Source organism: Perca flavescens, chromosome 14 (assembly GCF_004354835.1).
Source record: "Perca flavescens isolate YP-PL-M2 chromosome 14, PFLA_1.0, whole genome shotgun sequence".
In the NCBI taxonomy this organism is placed as follows: domain Eukaryota; kingdom Metazoa; phylum Chordata; class Actinopteri; order Perciformes; family Percidae; genus Perca; species Perca flavescens.
Genome location: NC_041344.1, coordinates 19,299,469 through 19,319,957, shown reverse-complemented (window position 1 = coordinate 19,319,957; position 20,489 = coordinate 19,299,469). Strand labels below are relative to the sequence as shown.

The window sequence follows — 20,489 nt, the reverse complement described above, 5'->3', positions numbered from 1 at the left end:
CGTTCAAGCAATAGCGTGACGTTTAAAGCGCTTTACTGGCATAGGTCACTTTTATTTCTCCAGCTGATATCGGATCATGCACATTCAGCTGTAAGTTAAGAAAAGAGGAACCGGGTATTGTCACTATTATTCATCTCGAAGAGTGACTTCGCAAAGTGAACTGTAGTGACTTTTCATGTTTCTTTAAGTCTTTGTCTCCATCTTGTGGCGTGTCAATGGAACTCCTGCTGCAACACATCCAGAAGTATTTGCGAGCTGTCCTTGAGTTTCTTAAGATTATAAAATATAAAAAATGTAATAATGTTATGCAAGTCATGTTTTGTCGCATTGTTTTTGTTAGAAAATGATGTCCATACACAACACACTGTTTTAATTTTGATAAAGTAGGTAGTTTTTATTGTATACAAAAATACAAGTTATTTTTTCATTTTATGATCTCAGCCTCTGTGTGCTGCAGACAGAGGCTGAGGCCTGAGTAGTCATGATGTGGTGAACAGCAGTTGTCTGTGGGTGACAGATAGTTACCCTGAATAGAAATGTCAAACACTGATCACATAATGATGATGATTTAGTTATACCACACCAAATTAGATTCCTGGTATGTAGCATGTAGATATGTCTATGTGTGACAGAAACGTGCAAGAACAACACTTGAGGCTCAAGTGGGGGAAACAAAACCTGATAAACTTCAGTGCAAAAAAAGTAACAAACTTTAAATATCAGATATCCCAGTCGCAAAGCAGCATCAAAACATTAACACTGAAACATAAGATATGCATATACAAACATTCACTGTAGTGTGTGTGTGTGTGTGTGTGTGTGTGTGTGTGTGTGTGTGTGTGTGTGTGCGTGCATGTTTGTGTGTGTGTGTGTGTGTGTGTGGTACGTCACAGCTGGCGTGACATCTGCAAAAAAAACGTGTGTGAGAGAGTGTCATCTCATGTAGTGTGTGATGGCCCGTAAGGTATAAAGAAGGGCTGCTTGTAGCCGGGCTTCCATCACTATTAGGTTTGCATGAACCTGCAAAAAAAAAAAAAAAAAAAAAAAAAGCATGTCATTACTAGGTGACACACTTTCAAGTCCTGAAAAAAAAAAAAAAAAGAGAGGACACGCTGAAATGTCAAATATTCATTCTTTGTTGAGAAGGTACCAAAGAAGACGACGTGTTGAAATGTCAAATGATTAATTCTTTGTGGCTGAAGAGGCTGGGTCAGGTGCATGTTTGAACTCATTCATACCTTTTCCGAGTGTCTGAAGTGTCTCCAGAAGGCGTGGTAAATACGTGCTGTGGTCTGCTCGGGGTGACACGCCATGGTTTTAACAAAGACCTTCAGAGAGCGCTCTAACAGCACATTCACACTGCCGTAGTCGTAATCATCGTAGCTGCACAGGTGATGAAATTATAAAAAGCTAGTTACACAGCAGAGACAAAACCCAACTTAAAATTTTGTTGTGCGTCGTGGGTGTTACTGACCGTATCCCGTACAGACAGTGGATGTAGTTCCACAGAGCTTTTCTCAGAGTGTGAGTGTCAACACCGTCATGCATGGCCATCCTGTTGTAGGTCAAGTTGCTTACGACCTGCAAAAACACAGTTCATCCCATAATATGGTCAATCTCTGGGCAATATTTGGTCATATTTATTTCCCAGTGTGCCCTGCTGATCTCTTTGCCGAGTTGTGTAGGGTGTAGACAACTATGCATCTTCAATGACCTTCTATCCCAACCTTTTGCGTTTTTTTTGCTTGCGACCCCTTAATACAAAGCAACAAGAGTCATTTTACCTTTTCAGATGGTTGAATATAAAAACCGTCTAGTATTTCACTCACTGAACAACCCAAACATTAGAGAAAAGATCATTATGTTGCAATCCCCAGGTTAGGAACCACTGTTCTCCTATACACATGTAGTCACCAACCACTTGCTTTCCTGACACGAAGTGGTTTCATTGAAAGTGTGTAAACAAGCATGTATGTCCACATTATCTCCTTCAGACCTTGGTTTTAGTTACTTAACATTGTGCAACTGCCTGGAGGAGATAAACCGGCCATGTTATCCGCACAGCAGTCTTGTGAACTTTTTAATCAGCTAATTGTTATTTATTACCAATTAGCTTCTTGTACTTCTATAAGGTTAAAGGTGAGGGTACCTGGAATTTTTCATCCAGGAGCTGGCCCATGTCTGGCAGTAGTCTGTTGACCAGAGAGAAGCCGTGGTCCTCCCATGAATAGTCCTGCACACATCAGATACCAACCTCAACAAACCCAGGTCTATGCAATTTAGCACAAGCAGTTAACAGGCCCTTTATACTGTATTTGGGAATGGGTCTCCTAATCTGCAAAAATATAACCAACTTCAACTTAAACAACCAGAAATGCTCCAAACTACCTGGGCTCTCATGGTGGGTGGTGACTGCTCTCCTTTGGGGGCAAAGTCCTCATATCTGAACTCTGGCTCCTCCACCAGACGCAGCACCAGGTCAGGTGGTGCTCCCCGCACCACCGCTAAACGAACACGACAAAGAGGAAATAGTGAGTAAACAAATGTCAACCAAGTAAATGACAGAGTGACGCATAGGATAAACAAGGTTTGTACCGGTTGGAATGCTCTCGCTCCTCTCCCTCTCAAAGCGAGTGACCATCTCCTCCTGTGTGCACTCCTCCTCCTGCTGCTGCAGCGCCACCATCCTCTGCATCAACACCTCCACCTCCATCACTCCGTCAACCAACTGGAGAAGATAAAAAAAAAAAAGAGAGAGTCGGGCTAAAAGCTACAGACACAGAAATGGCACATCCTAAGGAAAGCTCATTGTGGGACTGGCTTTAGTGGCTGTAATTCTGCACCAAAGCTGAATTTCAGGAAAGAGACTTCAGATACAGTATTAGGGGACCACTAAGCATCCAAAAGTAGCATGTCATAGGACCTTTGAGGAATATATTTAGAACTTTGTTTTTTTAAACAGTAATTCAACAACATGGAGTATGCCTTGTCTTCTACTTTTACTTAACTGGTGTGACTGGTGAAACAAAGCTGGAAAGTATCAAAGACTACTTTGTACTTCTCCTGTTGACATTGTGAATTTTAGACCTGTCAGACCTGAGGGGGAAAATTCCTGCTTGACTTACCTCTTGCCTGCCGTCCTCATGAGCAGGGCTATGGGGGCAACGAGGAAGGTGACTGGGTGATGGGAGTTGGAAGGTATAACCTCCAATGTGGTCGGGTTCAGGGTTTATGCTGCAGCCCCACACAAAAGAGCAGAGTGAGTGAGCATGTGCCATCAGGACCACAGCATGGATGAGCTCAGCGAATGACCAGCGAGGCTCTGCACCGGGACACACCAGCTCCTGCAGGGCAGAGGGGCAGGTGTTGGGTAAGTAAACTAAGATGGTGAACATTATAAACATTATACCTTACCTTACCGTTAAACACCACCATTGTCATGCTGATGTTAGCATTTAGCTGTGCACCGCTATGACCTACACTATTGCCTCACAAAGCCGCTAGCATGGCTGTAGACTCTTACTGTTGTTAAGTTGCGACAAACAAAGATGGATGAAACTAACACCTGACAACATGGTGCAATTCAATATGACAAAACATAAAGGAAAGCCTCAAATAGCATCATAAAAGTCATTTATTAATGGACTGTTGAATTACAGTAGAATATTATAATATTCTACTGTAATTCAACAGTCAATTTTATATATATACATACATACATACATACATACATACATACATATATACATACATACATACATACATACATACATACATACATACACAGTACACGGTACAGGCCAAAAGTTTGGACACACCTTCTCATTCAATGGGTTTCTTTATTTTCATGACTATTTACATTGTAGATTCTCACTGAAGGCATCAAAACTATGAATGAACACATATGGAATTATGTACTTAACAAAAAAGTGTGAAATAACTGAAAACATGTCTTATATTTTAGATTATTCAAAGTAGCCTCCCTTTGCTTTTTTTGATAACTCTGCAAACCCTTGGTGTTCTCTCAATGAGCGTCACCTGAAATGGTTTTCACTTCACAGGTGGGCTTTGTCAGGGTTAATTAGTGGAATTTTTTCCCTTATTAATAAAAACGCAAAGGGTGGCTACTTTGAAGAATCTAAAATATAAGACATGTTTTCAGTTATTTCACACTTTTTTGTTAAGTACATAATTCCACATGTGTTCATTCATAGTTTTGATGCCTTCAGTGAGAATCTACAATTTAAAGTCATGAAAATAAAAAGGAAACGCATTGAATGAGAAGGTGTGCCCAAACTTTTGGCCTGTACTGTACATACATACATACATACATATAGTGAGCGAGTAAATTCAGACAACAGCCAAAGTCAAAAATCCAATGTATTAAATCATATTACTAGTATATGCTGAAAGACTCAGAGCAAAAGAGTGAGTGAGCGATGTGTCTGACCTGTATGTGCTGCTGTGTGATGAGCCAGGGTCTGTGTGCCAGCAGCTTGTTGAGTGTTTGCAGGCTGCGGAGTTTGGTGGGAGCGTGCTCGAGGCCACTCAGCCAGCTCTCCTCCCCTCCAGCCTCTAGAAAGCCTGCGCTGTGCTGCTGCACCTGGTAAGAGCACTGGTGTCGAGCTGCAGCCTGTGGAACATAATCCAACATGGTACCCCATCCATTAAAAACAAAGCTCAATTACTGGTCTGTGTATGGCAAAGGCTACATAATGCATAAGAATTGCCTATGCTCATTAATATAAATATCTCCACCAGTAGATAATTTTGAGTCTAATGACTGGCATTTCTGAAGTGAAAGGGCGGCTAATGTGAGGAATATATGAGTGATTAGAGTCATTAAATGTTTATGAGAGGATAGCAGTCTTTGGCAGACCCTGTTAGTGGCTCGCTATGATACAGTAGCTGGATAACCCTCAAGCAGAGAATGACCTGCCAACTAAGTTTGTTTTGCATCGGTCATCTTTCTCCTTAGTAAAACAGGTTTTTAGGTTCCTACAACCTAAAACTATCTTATTTCCTGACTTTTCTATCACTTTCAAAATTTTGCATTTTTCTCCAATGGTCAAGAGTAACCACTGTAACCTTTAAATGTACCTACAACTATTGATTGAGATAGCTACAGAATTATTTTTATACATTTTAGTTCCTTAAATGGTCCTGTTTCGACAGCAAAGAGACATGCCTTGAATGTATTGACATCATCTTAATATCACATATAAACATCTGGCTCAAGGTGTGTAAAAAAGTTATAGTGTACGATGTCTTTAAAAATAAGAGAATAAACTGTTTAACATATTTAGCTTTAACAATTGTCTGTCAAGTGTTTTCACAGCTCCAGCAAAAAAGAAAAGAAAAAGAACAAGTTTGATCACGGTTCGATAAGGCTCAAGGGCTGACAATAATCATTACTGTCAGTGCTTGCTACATTAACTGTCACATATAAATCGAACTTATAGCGTAGCTCCATTAATGTTAATAGCTGCAGCCGTTTGCACCCAGCTATGGCACTGTGAGAGGTTCTGCTGGAAATATAGAAAAGCTGAAGTGTAGTGAGATCACTTCACTACAAGGGCTGCTTCAGCCCATGAACCGGTCTAAAAGGCATTTATTAAATGGTCACTACAGCTGAACTGACAGGGACTGTAAAAGCAGTCAGCTGCAGTGGAAACAGCATTACAGCGATATTAATATAACTGTATAACTGCAATACTGGTTTTGTCCAACTACTAGTGGAGGCAAGAAAAATGGTATCCCCATAAAGCCAAATATAGACAGTAGGTGTGTGTGTAAAAAGAAAGAAAAACACTTTGGCACAAAAAGTGAAACTAATAGCTGCAGAGTCTGCCATTACTTTGAATGTTTAGGCTATTAGTTGCGCAATATCTAGTGAGAGCATTGAAAGGATCGACTCACACTTCCTATGGCCTTTCACAGACCAATTACAGGCTTTAGAGCATTTATAGCTGTTCTCATTGCTGCCTCATTTTACAGAAAAAGAATAGAATATAGCTGTAAATAAACACAATACAAACACAGAATTGCTATCGCTTAAACACTTATCATAGGCTTATGAATTAGATCAGAAAGTAATCACTTTTTTTGACGTTCTGATTTAACCTGCAGTGTCATTTCTTGCAGCATTTAATTCAGCACACCCTATTGGGAAATCTTAACAACGACAATATAGTCGGTTTATAATAAAGGACAATTTTAATGTGCATTAATATTACTGTCATTTACCTATAATTATTAATATAACCCTATAATGGTTGAGTGTAGATCTACATTGTAAACAGCAAATAGAGCAATATACCAATCAATGCAACAATATACAGTTGCATCTCATTCGGAACTCTACCATTTTGTTTTGTTGACTTACCGAGCTTAGTTCTTTACAAGCTATCCAGCTATATTTAGTTAAATAGATAGATATAGTTAAAAAATGATTACAATCTCATTGGGAGCTGACTGTGTTGGTTACATTTAGGAAGACATGCTATTGCCAAATGTCCTCCATTCATGCACTCAGAAAATAGACCATCTATTAATACCAGAGATTTTGCCGACCACAGTATTTTCATTAATTAAAATGTGCTGCTCCTACAAATTTGATTTATTACCATTTATTAAAGTCTGCTGTAGTGTACTTTTGTCATGTATGTTGGTCTTACAGGGAGAATCAAGAAACTGAGTCATCACACAACCTGAACTACTCAAGCTCGCATTCCTCGCAAGGAACCCTTTGGAAAATGCGGACTCAATTTTATATTCAGTCAACTGCAAAATAGTCAACAGCAGTTTCGGATCTTGATTTGAATGGCTTTTTTTTTTATTGTGTCTCTTTAAGATAAAGGTAAAGTTTTACATTCAGGAGTGTACATGTGGCTCTTACTAACGTTGATCTGAGAGCTCGGATAGGTGTCACTAGTAACAATCCTATATTGTATTTTATATTTTTATATTCATATATTGTGGTTTTCTTACCATAACAGCAATGTAATGTCTCCAGTGACGGGGCAAGGGGCCGTCCATCTCTAACAAAGCATGCTGGGTCCTCAGGAAGCAGCTGAGGTATGCAGGGTGCAACGCCATCACCATGGTGATGTGGTCCACACGACCCAATGAAAGGAAAGATTCGATAAGGATGTCCTGGTCCAGCCCTTGTTTCAATATCTGAAGAGAAAAAGCAAGACAAAATACAATTGACAACTGTAAAATGTTTCTCTTACAGACGGAAATAAGCTGCCTAGAAGACAGTGAGTCACATATGAAATCAGCATCTTTAGTCATCAGCTTTTGCAACATATCTTGGAAGTTGCTTCTCTCTATTATAAGAAGCAACCATTGACTATAATTATTAATATTAACAGTCTATGGAAGCAACAGGCACTTCAGTACTGCGGCAGAATAGTTAGCTACACTTATTATTAACAGTTATTACACTGCTTATACTTGATGTGAGCCACACTGAAATCCACTTGGGAAACAATATCTCTAATATGAATAGTTTTAACAATAAATATATGGTAAAGTAAAAGTCTGGTGATCAGTGTTTTACACTGCTCCATGGCTCATGGGATTCATTTTGGGATTTCACACTTCAAAACATTTTACAAACATAAATCTGGAAGACAATTTAAACAAGAGTTTTCATTTGGAAATCAAATATAACAGTTGATATCTTTATTAATGGAGCAAATATATGTACTTTTAAAAACAAGCCACACACACCTCTTTTGCAGGAATAAAGGAGCTTGGACCTGAGGCCAGAGCCCGAGGTACTTCAACTCCTTGTTCCTAAGAAGGAAGACACAGAGGGTTAATTATACAGTGGAATGACGACTAATTTAATTTCTGAATAATCTGACAATTATCTTCTTGATTAATCACTTGAACTACTGTATTAAATGTTAGACAATAGTGAAAAATGCTTGTCACAATTTCCCAAAGCTTAGGATAATGTTATCAAATTGCTTGATTGGTCTGATCAATAGTCCAAAAGGTAAATATATGGAGTTTACTATCACATGAGACAAAGAAGCAGCAAAATCTCACAACTGAGAAGCTGGAACTACCGAGTGTTTGGCATTTTTGCTTGAAAAGTAACAAACAAATCAATCATCAAAATAGTTCCTGATTATTTTTCTGCTGATCTTGCCTTATTGTTTGAGCTTTACATTGAAATGTCTAAAATCGTATACATTACCGGTATGTGATATCAAAGTTTTTAAAAAAAACGTGTTGAGCAAACAACTAAAAGGTTGGATTGTTAATGAATCAACAGTAGGTGTTCCCTTTTTAAACACTTCAGAATCGGAGTTATTGCCAACACACACAAGGAATGTGCCTTGGGGATTGGTGCATACATACAAGGTATTAAAAACAATAAAGCAAAGTACTGCAACAGACAAGAACATGAATATAGAATCAGAATAATAATACGGACGCCATACATATAAGGAAGATTATTTAAAGATAAATTAGAAAATCTGCACACAGTTTCAACCTTCAACCTTGACTAGACGTAGTTAGACTATAGCTGTACTGTAACTGGCCCGTTTCATAACTCGCAGGCAGTTCATAAAATCTGTAACCAAACCATGCGTTAAACTCACAGACATCATTGGAAGGCCTGGCAGCAGAATACCGCAAGTCTACGCTTGTTACTTCCAACAGGGAAGACACATGAACCGAAAATGCGTCAAACGCAGCCTGACTTTAGAAGCTACAGTGGACTGTGAAAAGTCTCGGGGGGTGTGTCCGATGTGTTTTTCAGGGCACCGGGAGGGGGCGTGTCCGGCCTGCTTGTTGTTTGTGCACAGACACACAGCAGCAGAGTCTTGCATCACCTCTCCAGTTCAACGTCTGATGAAATATCCAGCAATCTGATAGAAAGTGGTAATCAGCTGATAACTGTGACTGACCAGCTTCAAAGTTATCATACGACTATTAAATCAATCATTCACGTAATCTTGGAATTAATGATAAGAAGCAATTAGCTAAGCAATATTTGTGGCTGGGAATTTGTGCCCCGTATTGCTGTTGAATTATTGTTTTTCCCTCTGGTCTGCAGACATTATGAAGCAGAAAACTCAATAGTATGGCAACATTACCTCTGCGGTTCGCAGCAGCTCGGTTGCTCTCTCCCGAACCCCCTGCAGTGGACACGACCGGGACAGCCGAAGCAGAAGAAGGAGTGTTTGTTTACTCAGCTGTGCCGAACCGGACCGGTCCAGTTCTAAACACAACAGAACCCCGCGGCTGAGCTCCTCCAGAGCCGCTGCTCGCTCCTCTTCGTCCCTGCTACACAGCCGTGCTAAGCTTTTGTCAGTCGGGCCAACATCGGACTCTGACTCGCACCGATAGCGACGTGAGCGGCCAGAACTGGACCCTCGTCCTGGTGTGCTTTCTCCGTTAGCATGGCAGGTAAAGCCTGCCGCAGGATTACTGGCCATCTCTCGTATTGGTCCCGAAGCACATCGGAGTGACTCCTCAAGTACCTGGGTTGAGAGTTACCTAACGTTCCCGCTAGCTACTGTTAGCTGAAGTATTGGCCTAACGTTAAACGTCCGCTTGATGCAAACGTTGGTTTTCGTAAGTGCCGGATACAGGAGGTGTTAGTTGCTTGTGTTCCACCAATCATTATCACAGACGGACCACCTTCAAAGCTCTCTCTTTTACACACCCGGCTGCCTGACCGTAAATAAGGTCTACCGGTTATTGTTGTTGGCTCGTTAAGCTATCTAGTTTAGTTCAGCTCTCCTGAGTTCCGGAGTTTTTTTTTTTTTCCTCTTATGCAACGTCATTGTGACGTGCCTGAAATTTTTCACTGATGAACTGCACTCCAGGGTGCACTTAATTATACTGCACTACTGCATTACTTTAAAAAATGTTTGTGTTTCTATTTCTGCACCATTCAACTAAACTTTTAATTATTTATGTATTATGAGGAGTGTGCTTGTTTCTGGCATACCCTTCTATAATTTGTTGCGGATTTAACTCTTATTTAGCTTTTTGTGACCTCTGCCCTTCTGTATTTAAATGCTTGAGTTAAATGTTACTAAATGCTATGCTAAAACTAAATAAAGATAGAATATATATAAAGAAGATAGAATATATAAAGAATAAATTGATAAATAATAAATACAATAATGAAAATATATAAAACATGTACATAAACCTGTTTGCAGTTTTCAAAAAAATACTAGTTTACATGACTACTACTAGCAAAGGTAGTATTGCTCATTAATCTTTTAATTGATCAATTATTATGTAGTCTATAAAATGTCAACACTAATGAAAAATGCCTATCATACTTACCAGAGCCTAAGGCAATGTCTTAAATTGGATAATTTACTGTTTACTGATTACTTCCATGGCTGCACTCTAATGCAGGAGTAAACCTTTTCTTGACAGGGAAAAATCACACTAGAGTATGGATCCTACTTTGGTCCTGATCACTGCCATTTAGGATGAATTTCACTACTTCAAAGACCCAATGCAGAATTACGTTAAAGTTTTGGAGATCTTTGGGTTCTACATTTTATTTGAAATACCTGTTAAGCCCTTGTGGTCCTTGGAGCCCACATTTTGGAGCCATTGGAATATTCTGTTAATTTTTTATATTATTTATATTTAATTAACTAAAACTGTGTAAAAGTGAGAATTGCTTTGTGTCTGTGAGTGCATACAATAGTTTCACAATTTATAATATTTACTTCCTGAATCACCTTTATTTAGGAAAATAAAAAACATCAATGGTGTACCCTTATTATCAGACATATATCTTATATTAATTTACCTGTATATATATATTTATACCATATATAATATATGATAGGTGTGGGGCTAAGAGAAGAAATTTGAAGCCTTAAGATATGAGAGAAGAGAGAAGGAAAAAGACAGAAACAGACAAACAAGTGAGGGTGATGTGCTGCTCCGTTTAGAGACACAGACTGTGGGGTTTGGGAGAATTCAAAATTGTGGCAGCAACAAAGGAAAACCCTTCAGTGTACCGTCACCGTTTCCCTATGAGGGAAGACTTTTATTAACAAACACACAGGCTGTCTATAGAAGATGACCTTCAGAGCACACCCAAAGGCATGGTCCCCATGGCAACCGGCGCTTCGTGTCCCAGGAGACCCACGGGTGGAAGAGGTAAGACCGAGAGAGGAGGGGGCAGAGCTCAGGATACAAGCAGAGGTCAGGGTTCACACACACGGGTTCCTCCTTAGTATTTTACAGGAAGTAAAATTTGTTTGTGTGTATTTGTGTGTGTACGTGGGTGTGTGTGTGTGGATGTATATGAAAGAGTGGGATGTGAGTCCTCAGACGATCTTGTTCTCCAGCAAGGCAATCCTCTTCGACATACTGTCTAGTACGATTTTCGTCAAGGACAGCAATTATGGAGAAAAACAAGACAGAAAATATGATAACAACATTAAAGCGCTCTCTCCCAACATCATATTCTCACACCGTTTCACCCATTGTAAAGGATATATTTTTTTGTTAGTGCCTGTAGGGCCTCTTCTACTTTCTTTTGGAACTTCACGAGGGAGTCGCATTCGCAGGGGTCCTCCTCTGTGGGAACAGAAAGCACAAGTTCTGAGTTATTGTACCAGTACGTGTAGTGAAATAATAAGTATTAATGTTCGTATATAATCATGATGTGTGACCTTGACAGATGTTAATCTGCAGCTTCTTGGCGATCTGGGTCATAGCCTTGAAGTCAGCAGTGTAAAAGTAGTGCTCTCCAGTGGGCTCAGAGGCAATTTCTTTCAGCTCATCCTCCACTGCATTGCCCACTCCAACAGCGTACATCTTGAAACCTGTAACATAAACATACACAGGTTTCCTTCATCTGACTGGTAAAAGTAGGCTTTGTATGCTTATACTACACCCGTGCATTAAGAAGTACTCTCTCACCGTGCTCCTTGGTCTTCTTGGCGGCATCTCCGATGTAGTCCTGGCTGCGTCCGTCAGTGAAGACGATGCCCACCTTGGCTACTCCAGGCCGGGCGCCCTGACCGGCGCTGAAGCTGTTGTCTGCCATATAGTGGAGAGCCTGGCCTGTCATGGTTCCCCTCTCCATGTAGGCCATCTTCTTCACAGCGTCCTTCAGGTCTTTCTTGTTGTTGTAGCGGCCCAGGGGGAACTCCTGCGGGAGGGAGACAAAAACATGACGTTGATACAGTAGAGAAGGAGGTGGATAATGAGGTGACACTAAAATGCTAAACACAGACACGTGCCTGTCTGACTGAGCTGGAGTACTGAACCAGTCCAACGTGAGCCTTGCTCTCAGAAACATCCAGTTTGTCGACGATCTGGTTGATCCACTTCTTGACCAGCTCAAAGTTCTCAGGACGCACGCTCTTAGAGCCGTCGATCAGGAACACCACATCTGTCGCAGAGTTGCTGCAAGCTGGTAATGTCAGACACACAACGAGGGGGCACGTTACTCTGGTAGCACAGTGGTCGCACTTGGACAAATACTTTCATACATACACACAAACACACACACACGCACTCACCACTGCAGCTGCGACCATTGTCCATGAGGGTAAAGCCATCTTTGCAGGCACACTTGAATGATCCGGGGGAGCTGATGCATACCTGCTCACAGTCATGATCCCCGGTGGCACACAGGTCCGACACTGTGTGTGTGTGTGTGTGCAGAACACACAGTAGAATATATGTTGAGGCGCACACACACACACACACACACACACAGAGGTGGGGCGGGGGTCAGGTGGGGGGGTTGGAGTTAGGAGGAGAGAATGAAACTATGTCAGTTTGAAAACGGAAAAATCTAGCATACATTTTTAAGGATCCACTGGGACCTGCAGCCAACAGTTTTGAATATGCATGGATGATGCACAAATCCAGTGAATCCTTAAAAACAAACAGGTGGAAAAGATTGGAGTAGCCTTAAATACACAAGATCCGTTTGTCTGTTTCTAAATGTGAGGCACAGGCTCGTCCAATAACAATCCAACACTGCGATCATGCAGCTCTGCCCTTGGACGAAACATCTGCAGCGAGAGTGGCTGCTGCAAAGTAAGCGGCAGGCAGCAGTCAACACTGTCGCAGACTGGGAGAGCCAAAGGGCATCGCTAATTAGGTGTTTAATGATTGTCACTAATGGATCGGTAATTACAGATAGAGTCTCGCCTCTCGGTTACGTGAGAGTTGACTGAAGAACAGGAGCAAATTTACTTCCTTTACGGTTGTTCCTGCCCTAATGCCCTCGTGCAGTGGGAGAGTTGTTAATGAGTTTGAACGGTTAAATTCAAGTCGTGTTGAGGACAAAAGGAGGGAACAACATATAGGAATGAAAAGATGACAGTCCTGACACCTTACCCTCAGTATAGGGCGGCCAGCAGACAGCTCTCTCCACAGTGATGAGTGAGTGATGATGATGACCTGTCCTGACAGTAATTCTTTTCAACCCTCTTTGTCTATTTCCATCACTCACGACTATAATCCCTGTTTTCTGCATGTATCCCTCTAATTTGAAACAATAAAGCCCTCATCTTTCTTTCTTCTTCTCCCACGTCCTCCTCCCGTCTTACCACAGAAGGCCTCCTTGAACTTCTTGGTGAGCTTCTCGATGACGCTGTAGCTCTCCACGTAGTCCACGTGGTCATCCAGAGATTCACTGGCCATCTGCTTCAGAGTGCTCATGTCCACACGTCCCACACCGATGGCGAAAATCTCAATACCGGCATCCCGTGCACGTTGAGCCACATCTTTCACGTTATCCTGGGGACGCCCGTCTGTCACAATAATGGCAACCTATGAAAAAAAAACATTATGATCATAATGACAGAATATATTGATCAGCATGTGTAAATGCATGTAAATGGGTGTCTGACCTTGCTGATATCAGGAGATTTGACACGAGCGCCCTCGCCCTCACTGAAGGCCACATTCAGGGCAAACTGGATGGCCAGACCAGTCATTGTTCCAGTGGACAGGGGCTCGATCTTGGTCACAGCCTTAATTAGCCCGGCTTTGGTGCGGTATGTCTTCAGAGACACCTGCAATTGCATGATAGCAAGGTCAGTGATGTTAAATAGTTTAACCAATCAATAAAAACTTTGCTCAGCCCTAGTTTAGGATAGCTGAGCACCATACCTCGTTCTTGACGCGGCTGGCGTAGTTGACAACTCCCACACGGGTGGCATTGGGTCCAATATCCAGCCCCTCGATGACCTTAGCCAGGAAGACCTTGACCTGCTCAAACTCAGAAGGGCGAACGCTCCGACTGCTGTCGATGATGAACACAATGTCTGTGGGACGAGTTTTGCACAAACCTGCCGCTACACATGAAAGGACAGAAAGGAGATTATGATGTAAAAGTTTGCATAACAAATGTGCATCCACAAAATGATTCACACATGTAGATTGATAAAGAAATTAAATTGATGAAGAAGGAAGAAAGGGGGGGGGAAGGAGCATGGGGAGAATGGAGGTATTGAGAGGAGAAGGGAGGGGATAGAGGCTGGTGAGAAAGTCGGAGGAAACAGAAAAATAGGATGCAGGGAGGCAACGGGTAGAGAGTGGCAAGGGTGGAGGGAGAGATGGAGAAATGCTTGGCAAAAAACCCCAAAGATGATGGACAGAGAAAGATCAAATGAGAAGACGCCTACTTTAAATATATTAAAAATGACCTCTTAGACCTTAGATAATAGTATTCATAAATTAGTATTAGAATGACAACTGAACAAAATCAGGAAGAGGGTAAGATGTGGTTGAAAACTCAGAAAAAAAGTGTATCTTGAGATAAGAGTTTCATTATATTGATGCAAACATTTCTGCTGAAAAAGCTGTACCTGGTAAGCTGCAACTGTAGCTGCAAACACCCGATGGAGCTACCTTATGAGTGTGTGCGAAATACAGAAAACTGTTTTTATGATAGTGTCTGGTAGTAGAAATAACAGTAATAAAGCTGTTTGCATCAGGGAGGATGTGTTGGATTGTCAGTGAGGGTCTAGGCATTTTAGGCCACGTTAAATTAATCACTGAAACGTCCAGTGTTTGTTTAACATCACTGATCTCCCTTCTCACCCTTCACCTCTCTCCCTCCCTTCAGTTTTTCCTCCCACCAACTTCTACATCACACACATATGCACAGCGTACCAACTGCCACACACCATCGTCCAAACTGTGCACGTACACCATCCAACCACCAACAACAACACAATAACCACTGCTGTCTTTAACACTGGCTGACTAATCACTCCAAATCAATAAATGCCCAAAGACACTGGAAAATATATAAATAATATAACTGTGAAATTTTATTCTTTTGCAATTATCCAGACCAATTTCAATGCAAATTATGATTAAGCTAAATAAATACTTGACTTTTTCCATTCCTCTGCTTCAATTCTGTTACCTCTGGGAATTTATAAAACTCTACAGCAATGCAACACATCATACCGTTATACTGATTTACGGAAAGACTAAACTCTGACTCTATTCCTAAAATGCTGTTACCTATGTATAAAGTCAAGTATTTTCTTAGCTTAATCATGTTATAATGTCTATTTCTGAGGTTTTGGTCCTCTGAATAATTTTTTTTAAGGATAAGGAGTGAAAACCAGTGTTATGTCAGGTATCACACCATCAGAGATCTGGAGTTAGAATCAACTTTAAGGGTAAAGGTCATCATTCTTACCCATGGCAGCAGCCGTGCGGACGTCCACGGTGGCCTGAGCCCCTATGAGGCTGAGTAGCAGCAGGAACAACGGCGGGGTTGGTGTCATGGTGACAGCGTCCGAGGGGTGACAAGTAAACGCGGGAGTCTGAGCGTGTCCGCAGACAGTCCTAGAGTAAGAAGCAAGAAAGGAGACAGAGCAGGTCGAAGGGAGTTCCAGGCGAGGGGAATGGCCACAAAGTGAGACTGAGTGACTCTGAGCTGCAGGTTATCAATGCAAGTGCTTCACACACTCAGCCCATAGACACCCCCCCCCCCCTCCCTCTATAGCTGCAGTTAAGTGTGTGTAAAAGTGTGTGTGTGTGCGTGGGTAAAAAAGGGAAATACCTGCTCTGGGAGGACCTAAAATGGTGGGAAGGGAAAGACAAACACACCTTGATATGGTTAGGATGGACAGGTATGTGTGTGTGTGTGTGTGTGTGTGTGTGTGTGTGTGTGTGTGTGTGTGTGTGTGTGTGTGTGTGTGTGTGTGTGTGTGTGTGTGTGTGTGTGTGTGTGTGTGTGTTCGCGTGTGTGTTCGCTCAAGTACCTGAGCATGTACAGTGTGTGTGTGTGTGGCTGGGGGTACAGGAGCGGCTGGGGTTTGGTGCAGACTGTGCGCCAGTGCAGCCGCCCCAGGTTGGATTTGGCCAAAGCTCAAATAAACACCAACATGAATTCCTCTTTTCTCCCCGTGTTCCCTCGTATAGCAAACACACATTTATGGTGCGGAAGTGAAAGAGAGCCACCATACACAGCCCACAGTGTTCCCGCTGCTTTGCACGTTGGGAGGCGTGTGCGTGCATTTTTGCATAGGCATGTATTTTTGTATACTTTGAAGTATACACGCCAATTCCTGGATTCTTAAGTTCAGCTCAGTTCAGCTCCTGAATTATACATCACTGTTTTGTGTTTTTCTGTCACTTTTATTACGTTTATTTTCTCCTATCCATCTCATCTCCTATCCGTCCTACTTTGCATTTTTGGAACTTTTTAAAGCGTTGACTTACATATATTTTAAGATCAAAATTACTAAGAACAGATCACACAACAAACATAAAAATAGAAGGTAAAGATTCCCTGATTGCAACCAGATAAAAAAAAATTTCAACCTGACTCTTCTTCCCGCCTATTTCCCCATTACTCCCCTCTCCACTGTCAGGTCGGCAGCGGGCCCCAACGGAGTAAACACAGTAGGAAAACACACCTTCATCAATACTCACATACACACGTCTTTAATCTCTCTATAGACTCCACATACACACTAAACAGAGACCCCTCTTTTCGCTCAGACATCCCACTCCACCCAACCCAATCCTGCATTCCTCTGCACCACCCCTACCTCCTTCTCCACACACACACACCTCCACCCACATGCACAACCTGAACAAGCCACAATTGAGGGGGTAAGTCTAGGAGGGGAAGAGGAGTTTGGGCTCAGGCTGTACAGTAAGTAGCCAGACAGATTTTGCGTGTGTGTGTGTGTGTGTGTGTGTGTGTGTGTGTGTGTGTGTGTGTGTGTGTGTGTGTGTGTGCATGCGTGCGTGCGCGTGTATGTGTGTGTTATCGTGTCGATGAGAGAAGACACAACAGACACATACGTACACATATTCGTGCAAACACACACACATAAAGTGGATTCACAAACACACAAACACAGAGGTAATGTAACCCCCCCCTCCCCCCAAGAAAATAACAATTATAAAAAAGCCTTGATTGCAGATTTAATGATTATCAAAATTGTTGTTGATTGATATCATCATTTTTAGCACTAATGGTTTTCTAACTCAGCACCAATTCAAGTTGATTGACATTCTGCAAATATAACCCCAAAAGCTCAGATATTTTCTGTCCCCCCCGCCTCCCCCAGTTCTCTTCGTCCTTAACCTTTTTTAGTAGCAAAATAGAAATCTAATATAAAGACACAGCATATTTGCTTTTTAACTGAAAAAAGGAAATGTTCCTGTAAGTCCTCTTTCACTGCCAACAGCCAAACCACCGCGGGGAGCTCAATTTTGAGTATATTCATCACAATAGCACTGCCAGACCTGTAGAGTAAATGGAAACAAGTCTAAAACAAACAAATTCCTCCATCTCAGCTACACTGCATGCCATTAGGCATTTTTTATATACAAGGCCACATTCAAATAACACAACTCCCAGTAAATATATTTACTATCAACATAGTGAGGTGAGATATTTTATCTCGGTCAAATCTGGGCCTTCCACTGTTTGTCTTCATGTTTACACAGCATGTGAACAGGCATATCTATTCATTTTATCCAGTAAGTTGTTGTTTTCCTACAGCCACTCTGCCTCGTGTTCCCTGTTCCTCCAAACCCAACACAAGTCTATTTGTTGTATCTTTTCAAAACAAACTAAAAGTCAACACCCTAATGTCATCTGAACCGGAGGACCAAAGCACTGGAGGATCTCCAAACCATGTTTCAGCTTTGTTCCACAACCAACATTATTACTTTCAATCTGTTATATCAATAAACGTTATCCACTAATATCAATAAACTCCATTACTTGACTGTATCAAAGCAGTGTGTGTGTATGTGTGTGTGTGTGTGTGTGTGTGTGTGTGTGTGTGTGTGTGTGTGTGTATGTGTGTGTGTGTATACAGTCACAGGGTTTGGAAAGACCACATCCATAAATATTGAAACAAGTTCCCTTTCTTCAAATCTCAGAATACTGAATAAATATTGACACGGTGGAATTGGGTTGGACTGAAGCATCCCATACCTGTGCTTACACATTCTCAAATGCACATACATGCACACACACACATATGTGCCTACAGATACACACACACACACATGCCCTCACACATGTGCTCTAAGCACTCTCTGTTCACACCAGGGAAGTCCTGGAAAAATTAATTACAAAGTTAAACCTACATGAAACCCTCCACACATGCAAGCTCACTGACACACAAATGTGAAGAAAGCTGAAACTGTGCTTACTGACACAAGAGACAGATACACACAGTGATAGGCTTCACCTATACACAAATAAAACTAAACTCCAGCGTTAAAACTTTAGTTCACTGAGTTTGAATAGATTTCTCACACTCAGGGTTTCATTCCTGAAATGAATGTGTTGTGTGTTTCTTTATGCAAGCGAGTTTGAGAAATGAAGTTTTTGCGTGTGTGTTTATGCTGCGCTTCTCCTGCCAACAGTAACAGCTCAGAGGCCAGTGAGCAGCAAGAGAGAGGTTCATTAAAACCCCAAATACAGCAGTTACATAACCAACAGTTCTGTTCATCCCAGAACCCCCTGTGCTACAAACACACTCCTCCCTCATCCCCATATTCTTCTCCCTCCCACGCCTGCTGGCAGAGCCCACCCATCATCCTCTTCTCCTCCCATAGCAACAGCTCATCTCAGCTCTCCTCCTACTATGTTCCCAGACTAACACATTGCCTCACTCCTCCGTCCCCCCCCCTCCTTTATCTGCTCCCCTGGTCCCTGCCACCTCCTCCTCGCTCTCATCAAACAGTTCCCTCTCCTACTCCCACATCATCATCCAACTTCACTTCAAACTTTGCTTTACATATAGCAGGACTACGAACCAGGAATTGTAACTAGGGTTAAGACAGGAAACTAATTTGTTTTACTTTCACCACTGAGAGCAAAAATGACACAATGGTACCAAACGTCTTTTCTAGTCTCAAGAAAATGCCTTCAGCTTTTTAGAGGCAGAGTTTCATATAGGGATTTGGTTTCCACAAGCCCTCACAACTGACTTGCATACTAAGAATAAACAGTGCAGAGAGTGCAGTTAGTGTTGGAACACAGCAGATGGCAACACAGATTAAGGATTTGGGCTGTATCAGTGATTGTCTGGGATACCTCTACCCTAGAAACAACTCTGTCCTGTTTCTCCTCCATCGGATTAGCGACTGTCCCACACATTCCCAGATGGAAGGATGTCTGAGAAACCAACATGCTGTTAAAAACTTCCCAGCATGCATTTGTCTCAAATGAAGAAACAGTGCCCTCTTTAGACCTAAAGACAGACCTGAAGCCACATAAGCAAAATATCGCATTAGAATCATAGGTTCACAACCCCAGGGCTGTGGACTGTTACCGGGCCCTGGAACATTTGCTACCAGGCCACGAGGAAACCATATATGGTTAAACAAACATAGCTCAATAATAATTATACAACCTTGGCGGTGATTATAGTCTATACATTATTTTACCTTGGGTTTAGTAAAGTATCTGTTTGTGCCTTAATTATCTTGAACTCCTCATCACTCACCATCATGCCTAACAACAAAAGCATACTGATCAACATACTGATCATAAGCACACAAGGTAACTGGTCCATCACCACCACCTTAATTAATAAGCCGTATATAAACATTTCATAAATTGTTTATAACACACGATAATGTAGCAGTAGGTGGCTGTAAAGACATTTTCTGTACATGCTTATTAATGTACAGTAATTGTCAACAAATATAACTTCTCCTATGAAGATATATTCTATATTATTACAACTGTGTTTACTACACTGTCAATCATTATCTGCTTATACACCAGCCTCTTATGGAGTTGTAGTTATTGACAAATACATTAACATAAGGTTACAACTACATTATAGTGTCTTATAAACCATTTGTTATATGTTTATATACTGTTCATAAATGCTAATTAGGGAGACTTAAATAAAGTGATGCCAGTTTCTGTTAAGTAAATTTTTTTTACACATATCCTGATGGGGCTGTGGAGACGGTTGGCAATTAATCTACCTCCCAAGGCCCTCTCCGTC

At 41.5% G+C, this 20,489-nt stretch overlaps 2 protein-coding genes across 3 annotated transcripts; both read right to left on the bottom strand.

Annotated features, from left to right (window-relative positions):
• Positions 1-367: 367 nt before the first annotated feature.
• sesn2 (sestrin 2) lies at positions 368-9,811 on the bottom strand. 2 transcript variants are annotated; one of them, XM_028597399.1, is made up of 11 exons: positions 9,120-9,811; positions 7,738-7,803; positions 6,991-7,179; positions 4,451-4,633; positions 3,126-3,344; positions 2,596-2,728; positions 2,389-2,504; positions 2,150-2,233; positions 1,475-1,581; positions 1,239-1,383; positions 368-1,020 (listed from the first exon to the last, which is right to left on the bottom strand). In XM_028597399.1, exons 1-11 carry the CDS (start codon positions 9,459-9,461, stop codon positions 934-936), a joined length of 1,671 nt encoding a protein of 556 aa, XP_028453200.1. In that variant the 5' UTR covers positions 9,462-9,811; the 3' UTR covers positions 368-933. The 2 variants fall into 2 exon arrangements, with proteins under 2 accessions (XP_028453200.1, XP_028453202.1); XM_028597401.1 differs by lacking the exon at positions 9,120-9,811 and adding an exon at positions 8,622-8,822.
• A 1,049-nt stretch (positions 9,812-10,860) lies between these two features.
• matn1 (matrilin 1) lies at positions 10,861-19,979 on the bottom strand. Its single transcript, XM_028596865.1, has 11 exons — positions 19,918-19,979; positions 15,689-15,837; positions 14,143-14,327; positions 13,881-14,045; positions 13,578-13,800; positions 12,537-12,659; positions 12,255-12,427; positions 11,932-12,163; positions 11,682-11,834; positions 11,506-11,586; positions 10,861-11,383 (listed from the first exon to the last, which is right to left on the bottom strand). Exons 1-11 carry the CDS (start codon positions 19,977-19,979, stop codon positions 11,334-11,336), a joined length of 1,596 nt encoding a protein of 531 aa, XP_028452666.1. The 3' UTR covers positions 10,861-11,333.
• Positions 19,980-20,489: the final 510 nt, after the last annotated feature.